This window comes from Pelobates fuscus, chromosome 7 (assembly GCF_036172605.1).
Source record: "Pelobates fuscus isolate aPelFus1 chromosome 7, aPelFus1.pri, whole genome shotgun sequence".
Classification (NCBI taxonomy): Eukaryota; Metazoa; Chordata; class Amphibia; order Anura; family Pelobatidae; genus Pelobates; species Pelobates fuscus.
The window spans coordinates 133,149,020-133,159,303 of NC_086323.1; the positions used below are offsets into that span (position 1 = coordinate 133,149,020).

The window sequence follows — 10,284 nt, forward strand, 5'->3', positions numbered from 1 at the left end:
ATTCCTCTTCTCTCCCTCTCTCAGGATCTGCTATTCATTTCTTCCTGTCTGCTCTAGTTTTCTTTAAAACATAAGACAAAGTAGGGACTACTTGTCTTATGGAGGTTTTTCTACGCCTGACCAGCTATGACCAGCGGAGGGGCAAAGTGTGCTTCATTTCCGATGGTCAGAGCAATTTTCCCACAATTCTCACCTTTCCTCCATGTTCCTGCGAAGCCTCCTTTCACTTTTCCCGAACGTCCTGTCATATAGACAGAACGCCGGCAAAACTACCGAATTGCGTCCTAACAGAATGAGAACAGTTTCGAATTAGAATGAATGAAACTCCGATCCTATTCGTGCCGCGGCTGCATCTTGCAGCAGCTTAGTAGATAACTCCCTAATTCCCATGGTATCAGGGAGCTATCTACCAAAAGGCTGAAAGACCTACATTGGTCTTTCAACCAAATTCACTAATACTGAGTAAAGATTACTTAGTATTAGTAAATTATGCCCCTACTCGCTATACCACCCAAAAAAAAAAACGCGTTTCTCCTGCAAAGAGGCTTTATCAAAGTGTTTTATGTTCCTGATTTTTTTTTGTCTCCAATAAAGATAGCCCATTTATGCTATTGGAGCCTCTAAGGCTATTCTTTTATTATATTTTATTTATTTATTTTAAATACAGTTCCCTTCAACTCTCTCCAACACCCCCACTGGAGGACTCGAGGAGTGACATCCTTGATGGGGATCATACCACCTACGCCTACATATATTGAGCAATATCCAATTTTCTCTTCACTTGTGAGTATACCTCCATCTTTTATCATTTTATTCTGTATCATCCAGAGAGCACTATTTTGTGTTTCTTTCCTCTTTTTTATATATCACCAACTATTCCAATACCGGCCCACTGCTATTGGAAAGGAAAAGTACCCTACTACTACCTTTGGAGACCCCCTTGTGAGGACATCCAAGGACCATCTACATATCCATGGACGGGGATTAGACCTTATTGTAAGGTAAGCTGTTTCTCTGTGAAACACCCCTAAACAGCTTAGAGCAGCACAATTAAATGTTTTGTTTAGCTTTTTTATTATTATTATTTTATTTTAATATAAAAGAAAATTTGTTTTTACTTACGGCCTTATCAATGCCACTCTTGACCTCTTCACTTAGCAAACCTTCAAACACAAACGAGTCTCCAAATTTCTCTGCCTAGAAACAGCAAACATGATTTTTAAAATAATGAAACTCTCAAGGCATGTTAAAGATCAAAGTGAACATTTAAATGCAAGCATGTACAATAATAAAAAAGCTGATATTACTACAACATTCTAAGTTATCTTTTAAAGCATTTGTAAAATTCATAGGTATATCGAATATGAATTTGGCATAATTTTACACGATTTACAAGCAGTTTTTCAATAAACCATGACATTGTAGTAAATTGTCAAAAGTAGTGTGCCGTCAAAATATATATATGTATGCAATATTGTTCTTGAAACTTCAACCCAATGATTATGACACATTAAACCCAAGTGCCATTTTAGCAAAAGTTTGTAGAGAAGCCACCATGGAAATCAGCTCTGGAATTGCACAGGTCTTCATGACCCAAGACATAGCATTAGCTCTGATGGAATGAGCTGTACATCCTAAAGGAGGAGATTTACGCCATGGAATAATAAGTGAATGTGATTTTCTTCTTGATCCACCTTGCCAAAGATTTAAATGAAGATATCTCTTTGAATACCAATCCAAAGTTACCTCCTTTTATGGAGGAATGTGTGTAACAAAGTGCTTAAAGAGTAAGAGTGATTTACAGGCAGCTCTATACACTTGTGTGGAAATATCCTCTTTTCCACTAAACAATCATATAAAATACAGTGCAGTATAAGTGACAAAGACCTAGACCTATAGGCTCAGGACCAGGTGAGCACCACATTTATTACTCTACATCCGTGTTTTTATTACTACAGTCTGCACATTGGTTCGTTCTCCTTTTATGTATAATTCATGAGAACTACTCCAAGCCGAAGTGGAAGGGTGGTGCTACCATAATAAGCACACAAGCCTCAATACGGAGCCAGTTTTTCTATTAACAGGCTCCTTGAAATGTGAGTGTACAGTTCACTACGATATTATTATTCCTGTATTGTCATTTTAAATACCATCTTCACTACCGTATATACTCGAGTATAAGCCGAGTTTTTCAGCACATTTTTTGTGCTGAAAAACCCCAACTCGGCTTATACTCGCGTCAATAGTCTGTATTATGGCAATTTGCATTGCCATAATACAGACAGGGGCTGTGGGGGCTGCAGAGAGCGTTACTTACCTGTCCTGCAGCTCCTGTCAGCTCTCTCCTCCTCCGCGCCGTCCGTTCAGCACCTCGGTCAGCTCCCAGTGTAAGTCTCGCGAGAGCCGCGGCTCTCGCGAGACTTACAGTGTGAGCTGATAGAGGTGCTGAACGGACCGGCACAGAGGAGGAGAGAGCTGACAGGAGCTGCAGGAGAGGTAAGTAACATCTCTGACAGCCCCCTCTCCCCCCCACTTAACTACCAATGCCACTAGACCACCAGGGAAGGAGCCCCCCTCCCTGCTATGTATAAAGCAGGGAGGGGGGACGAAAAAAAAATAACATAATAAATATTACAAATAAAATAATAAAAAATAAATATTAAAATAAAAAAATAATAATTAAATTAAATAAAATAAAATAATAAAAATTAATCATAAAAAAATATTAAAATAATAAATAAAAAAAAATTGCCCACTCCCCACCAAGGCTCTGCAACACACACACACTGCATACATACTCATACACACATACACACACACACTGCACACATACATACACACACACACACACGCTGCACTCATACACACACTGTAAATAAATATTCAATTAATATAATTTTTTTAGGATCAAATTTTATTTAGAAATTTACCAGTAGCTGCTGCATTTCCCACCCTAGTCTTATACTCGAGTCAATAAGTTTTCCCAGTTTTTTGGGGTAAAACTAGGGGCCTCGGCTTATATGCGGGTCGGCTTATACTCGAGTATATACGGTATATTGTATCTTTTTGTATTTTTTTGGCATGTACTTCATATTGCACTATTGAACGAAATTACGTTTTGGTAAGTTTTATATGTGTTTGAGAGCTCCACTTATAGGTGGCCAGGGCAGTGTTTGGCTTGTGCTGGCACTGCCCCTGATCTGTCTCCTTGACAGTCTCAGCCAATCCAATGCTTTCCTATGTGAAAAGCCACCACTTCTGATGATATCAACCAAGCAGGAAGATCAGGGGCAGAGTCAGCAGCAGCAAACTGGAATAAAAGTAAGATTTTGGGGGGGCGTGGTTTCGGCTCCGTCTAAGATGGCCGCGTGAGGAGAGAGCTCCGCTCCGCCGAACCCCCGTTACAGCAATTATAAGCGGCACACTAGCATTAATGGGGCGCACAAAACGCTCGGAACACCCCCAGACCCCGGGGAACCCCCAGCACGGACCTATAGACGGCTTCTTTCAGCCGCAGCCCGGAGCAAGCGGCGAACCCGCAAGCCCCAAGATGGCATCGGAGCCACCTCAGGCCACAGCACACAGCGCACTGGAGAGGATTGAGGGCACCCTCAAGGAACTAACTGTGGCTATGGCAACGAAAACTGACTTGCAAACCGTCGCAGCTAGGATACAGGAAAACCTGCGGGCGGAGGTAGCAGGGCTCCGCGCTGATCTTACCACACATGCAGGCCGCATTACCGCGCTAGAGGAGGCGGATGCGGCCCGCATGGCGTCTACCGACACTGCAGTGGCCAGGCAGGGCGAGATGCTGCTGAACATGCGTCGCCACCTCGAGGATGTGGATAATAGAGGTAGGCGATGCAATATTCGTGTGCGAGGTGTGCCTGAGGCAGAAGGGCAGAAGATGTGACAGACACCCTTAAAGAGCTCTTCCGTTCCATCATGCTGCCGGCACTGCTACCACAAATTGAATTCGACAGAGCCCATAGGGTCCTGCGTCCTAGGAATGCGGAAGATGGCCCGAGGGACCTTATCTGCTGCCTGAGCTCCTTCCCGGTGAAGAACAACATTATGGTAAAGGCCCGGGAAAGGTCCTCCTGGCCCTTTCGGGGAGCCCAGGTGTCGCTCTACAACGACCTATCCCCTATCACCCCAGACGCCAGGCGAGCCCTCCGCCCTGTGACAGCAACGCTGAGGGACCATAATGTGGTCTACAAATGGGGCTTTCCCTTCGCTCTGATGGCACGGCACCAGAACCGATGGATTACCCTGAGATGGCCGGAGGAGGTGCCGAGATTCCTGGGGGAACTGGGCCTCCCATTACAGACAGTCCCCAACTGGATCCCGAGCACGCTGGATCCGCCCCCGAGACCACGGAGAGAACCACGTCAACGGGCCGCAGGTGCTCCCGCTGCCTCTCAACCTGGACGGTATGGGAGGCCGACATCTCCGGAGGAGTAACTGCTGCTCCCTCCATCCTCTGCAGGTGACCACATGGAACTCCTCACCACGTCTTCCCTGGCGGTTCCAGCTCATATCTCGAGATACCACTGACGCAGCAACAGGTACCCCTCTTTTTGATTGGGATCAGGGTCCCCACATCTGCCACAACCACTTCATGAGGAACAAGACACACCTACAGTGAGCTCTAAGGTACTTTGGGACATTTTATTGAAGGCTGGGGTGGGGGATACCGGGGTGGATGGGCTCCTAGATGGGTATGCCATGATTATGCATACAGCGCTCCGCTCACATGGCGAGACACTTGAACTCCAGATCGATGATATTGCTCACTGTGGAGTGGGTTAACGGATCCTTGGGTGGGGGGTTATGGGGGGAGGGGTGGGTTTATGAAGCAGCTTTCCACTCCGCACCACTTTCCTTGCTAACGCATTGGGACTCACCGCTAATGAGACTCTGGGAAAATTTTGGGCCTGTTCTTGGGGTGTGGGCCGGGGGGAGTTCTGTGGGGGCGTGGGGGGGGACCGTAGGAGGAGGTCTAGTGGTACTCATTTTTATCGTATGTCTTTACTTGATGTCATGTATTGATCTGCACATTACGTTAAATGCAATTGACCGTTGCAACTGTTTGTTACTGTAGGTGCACCTATAGCTACCAGTAAATACATCCACCTGACATCTGTAACTCACACTCTTGACAATTGTACTCACGGAAGCACACCATGAAGGGCCCATTCTCTACTGCTAACTAGCGCCAGTCTCCATGCTATATTCATTACCCAATTTTTACCACTTATTACCTTCTGCAGTTCATCTCTCCCTCGTCTCCTTATTTCACCTCCATCTCCTTTTGTGGATTATTTTCTCTTTTCATCCTAACTCACTTACCCCTTTATCTCTTCTCCTATTTGACATAGATTTCCCATATCCATTATATGCATCCTGCGGTGTTTTCTCAGTACTTGTGAAGTGTCTCGCACCATCATTAGTTGCGGTGTGGCTCCAAATCATGAAGCCACCAGCAATATATTCCTCCCATCAACTGTGGTATTGGAGTAGGGTCAGTGAAAATGTTGTATTTGCACAGCCTACCATTGCTGCTTACAAATATATCATGGACGAACTTAGGACATGGAGCTGCACCACAACTACTGACAATTTAACAAGACAAAGAAAGAAAAGAAAAGAAAGAACAGGCTAACAGTTGTAGTACAAAAATAAGTGCCTGGTTGGCTTTCAGTTCAACTAAGCTCCTGTATATAAAAGGGAATCATTGGAAAAGCTGTGTTAACATTTATATCTATGAAATTTTATCTAACTGGTCATACAAACAATTCAACAATTGCAGCCTATATGTAAGATGCAATTCAATGACATCCACAGCAAAGACCATAGAAAATGTGTATCCCCATAGCGAAACTATTAAAAACTGTTTTTTAATGACGACAATTGTCTCCACAAAACATCTTTACCATGGTACCACTTATTTTGCTAGTATGTCAACAATTCGCAGAATAACATTTTGCCATTTAGACTCTCCAAGAAATCTATTCAAAAATCTACCATTAGAATGTTTGGCTTATTTTCTGCTTTAGATATCAGTGTCCTCAATATGATAATGGAGGATACATGTAAAGATTATTGTGCCCGAATTATCATTCAAGGTGATGTATTAGGGGACCAGTCTTGCATTTTGATTCCATGCTGCACTTGAGGGTGGGTTCAATCTGATTTGCTAATGTGTAAAAGCCTCACCAAATGCACAATTAATCTTAAAAAAAAAAAAAAGAAAAAAAAAAGGGGTTTGGAATCAGTTTGCTCATTTTTGCCTGCTTACATATAAAACTGTTTTTATTATATTCTTTATTGGCTCATATTTAGATCAAGAAATTATTGTAGAACATTTGAAATGTGAAGCAGTCACCAAAGAAACCATTAGGATGCTCTGTCAATTGCTACATTTTTAGAACTCTTTCACAGACGCGCACTTAAGCATTTGGCCCTTGTTGCCTACCAATGTCTCACCTCTGTTACGTGTTTTGTCACTATCACAAACTTGTCAAACTCCAAGTTGCTGACTTCATACATGTCCATATAGAAGGAGTCCAACTGAACTCTACGGGCTGGGCTTTCTCCATCTTGGGGAATGCCAGGTTTATCAGTGCCCATGGTGAATATTCCAGCAGGTAGCAGTATCATCTATGGGATTGAGGAAGAGGGAAAAGAGATGGTAAGAGAGAGGAAATACGGCATGCATATAAAATACTGCTTGAGAACATGCATTTTAAGTGTATTTGTATATATTAGATGCAGTTGCTCAGTATTATTACTGGAATTGATAAAATATAGCTGATAAAATATATTGTGCAGTGCTGTCTAAGTGGGGAAACAGACAGTATAATATACACAGACCAATACCAAAAGGTAAAGGTAAAGAGAGCCGGTCTATGAGCTGAGATCTAGCCACGTGCATTAACCAATAAGATAGGTGTAATAATAGTTTTCCTAAAATATATCATGACTGATATATCGCCTTTTCTTTCTGAAATATCATGCATCACTACAGTTTAGCATCAGAACCAAATGGTTCACTTTGTTTGTCATTCAAGAGAACTGTACTAAGAAAGATGACAGTTGCACTAAGAAGTATAACATACAAGAAATGGTTCAGGCACTCCAAGGTTCAGAATGGCAAATTTATTGGAGCCCAAAGCAACGTTTCGACCTTACGATCTTTGTCAAGCTTGAGAAATGCTCCAATAAACTTGCCATCCTGAACCTTGGAGTGCGTGAACCATTTCCTGTATGTTATACTATTGCCACTGAAACCTTGTGCTTGGCCGTGGTTTAGTTGCACCCTGGCTCAGATTGATGGGATTGAGTGCAGTTCCTTATGTTTGTTGATAAGCTGCACTAAAAAGTCTTTTAATAAATATGCTTTCCAAATGATTTAGTACAGTTAGAAAAACATGACAAATCTACAGGATTTTTTTGTACATAAACCGTATGGACTAAGTTTTTCTAACAGTATTGAATCGATGCCTTAAACTGCGACAAAATTCTTCATATTTTGTTTCAGTATTGTCCATGTTTAGGGATGTAAAGTTATTGCATACTGTAAATGAGCATACATTTTCTCACATTTAAATGTACAGGAAATTAAATTTTCCTCACCTTTTGATGGAGTTCATGGTATGCTTACCATTTTCTTACGAGCTGCCTTGTGCACACATCATTCACCTACCTAGTAAATTATTTGCCACATTACCCTGTGTTTATTAACAAAATCTTGTCTTGTGCACAAGACCATTAAAATATTTACCAATACTAAAAAGAAAAATAGAATACTAAGCGAACGCGATTGTTGAGCAGTGATATATCTGCACTTCATGTTTAAAATGGTGATAACTATCCACTATCACACCATAGGAAACAACAAATAAACATGATAAACAGACACATTGAGGATGTCTTGTCTAATTAAGTCTTTAAAGCCAGAGATATGCAAATCATCTCTTACAAATGTGGTGATAAGACACTAAAGGACGAGCAGCATCACTAAGAGGCACGAGAGGTAGCTGAACAGGAACATCACTGCTCCCTCACCGCCTGCACGGCAGCCGCTCAGCCCAGCAGCCCCACTGGACCCCAGGGACTGCACGCCAGCCGCCCCACTGGACTCCAGGGACTGCACGCCAGCCGCTCTGCCCAGCAGCCCCACTGGACCCCAGGGAAAAAGAGACTCCATGCCAGCACTCCTGAAGGTAGGGAGGCTGGGTGGAGTGAAATAAAAAAAATGGTGTGTCAATTAAGGAGTTTGTATGTGTGTTTGTCAGTGAGAGTGTGTGTGTGTGTGTGTGTATGTGTGCTTGTCAGTGAGAGTGCATGTGTGCTTGCCAGTGAGAGTGTATGTGTGTCAAGGTTTGTGAATGTGTCACTGTGTGTATATGTCAGTATATGTGTATTGGGGTGTGTGTGTGTGTTTGTATGTGCCAGTGTATATCAGTGTGTTTGTATGTCAGCGTGTGTGTATGACACTGTGTGTATGTGCCAGTGTGTGTATGTGTTACTGTCTTCATCTGAGTGTGTGTATCAGTGTGTCAAGGTGTGTGTCTGTATCTGTGTGCGTATCTGTGTGTCAGACACACACACACATTGTATTGGGGTGTGTGTGTGTTTGTATGTGCCAGTGTATATCAGTGTGTTTGTATGTCAGTGTGTGTGTATGTGTTAATGTGTGTATCTGTGGGTGCAAGTGTGTGTATGTGTGTATTTAAGAGTCAAGATGTGTGTGCATCTGAGTGTGTGTATCAGTGTGTCAAGGTGTGTGTCTGTATGTCAGACACACACACCGCCGCATTTTTTTATTTATTTTTTTACAGGGGGAGGGGTGGGGAGAGAGGAGGTTTAACGATGTTGATACACTATGTCAAAGGGTTCCACGGGAGAAATTATTGGGAACCCCTGTTCTAGAGGATTAAAAGACTAAAATAATCAAGCTGTGGCTATAGCGGATTTGTTGAATTTTTCCATTTTAAGACTCAATTTCACTATTCAGATTTTAAGTATCTGAAATTTAAATATTAGCAAATAACCCAGTAAGCCTTAAAATTAATAATAATAAACATGGACCTAAAGCCAGAAAGTTAAATTTGATTCTGACTCTGTAACTAGAGGAATATTTTCTCTTAATTTCCAAAAGAAACACTGTGCAACTTATAAATCTCACATTTGTACACTAAGTGGACCTTTTTGCATTATGACTACATTTATAGTACTCAAATAGTAGCATATCAGACTGTGCCAAATCAAATGGTAATGTCTGCATGTTTATCAGACTTAACCCCAATCTCTAACTGTACCATACCCACCCCCCAGCTCTGAATAACCCACCTTGTTCCTGTCTTTAGTTTCTCCGGGTCCTGATACTTTCTCACTTGCCTCCTGTGAGTATTTGAAGGCCGCTCCATGACGGTGTTTTTCGGTCCCTTGGCCATCTCTGTTTGCAGCGTTACAGCCGCAGTCTGCCCTCACCAGCCCTATTCCGACTATTAGAGTTAGCCACAAGCAGACCTGTAGAAGCCGCAAAGCTTCCGAACAGGGCGCAGCCATGTTTGCTGGGTCATGTGACAGGTCATGTGATCCTTTTGGTGCACGCAAATACCAGAGCTTGTCAACTTGGAATGTGAGGTGGGAAACAGGCAGTATATAGGAACATGTTTTTGTGTGGGATTTTTTTTTTTTTTGTGCTTCTTATTTTTTTAACTTAAGTGACTTTACTGTGACTTTCATTGGGGCTGACAGAGTATGATAGGATATGTGATTCAGTAAAAATGGGGAATGTTGTGTGTGGCCAATCTCTGCTTTCTCATATGGATGAAAAGGAGAGGGCTGGTTAAGGGGCAGTGGACCTGACCACCACACATGTTCTTGGCATACAGGGGTTTGGGGCTGCACTTTTACAGCATCATTTTTCTGTGTATTAAAATAGCAGGATGTAAATTGGGCTGTTACTTGGTAAAGTTAACAAGGAATGAGGAATCATATGTAAGATCTGTGCAGGGATTTTGGTTCTGTTTTCCCTCAGTCTTAAAGAAACACTCCAGGCACAAAAACAACTTCATCTAAATTAAGTTGTTACGGTGCCGGGAGGAGTTTAAACACAAAGTTGCCTCCAGCAGCGATCACAGCTCCCCCACTACGGCTTCAGAAAATTCACTATTAGGATACGGACAGCCGTGCTGATGCTTTCAGCCAATCAGTAACTCCCCATTCACAAAACTGTCTTGCAAAGAAACGTACCTTTACATTCAATTATCC

The 10,284-nt window shown here is 42.6% G+C and overlaps 1 protein-coding gene across 1 annotated transcript in view; it reads right to left on the reverse strand.

Moving 5' to 3' along the window:
* The window catches only part of SUMF1 (sulfatase modifying factor 1), a 43,627-nt gene extending 34,019 nt beyond the window's left edge, over window positions 1–9,608 (reverse strand). The window contains exons 1-3 of the mRNA XM_063426658.1: window positions 9,358–9,608; window positions 6,490–6,663; window positions 1,123–1,197 (exon numbers count right to left, since the gene is read on the reverse strand). Coding sequence (XP_063282728.1) covers window positions 1,123–1,197; window positions 6,490–6,663; window positions 9,358–9,576 — 468 coding nt within the window. The 5' untranslated portion in view covers window positions 9,577–9,608. The remainder of the gene's footprint in view (window positions 1–1,122; window positions 1,198–6,489; window positions 6,664–9,357) is intronic.
* Between the last annotated feature and the right edge of the window lie 676 nt (window positions 9,609–10,284).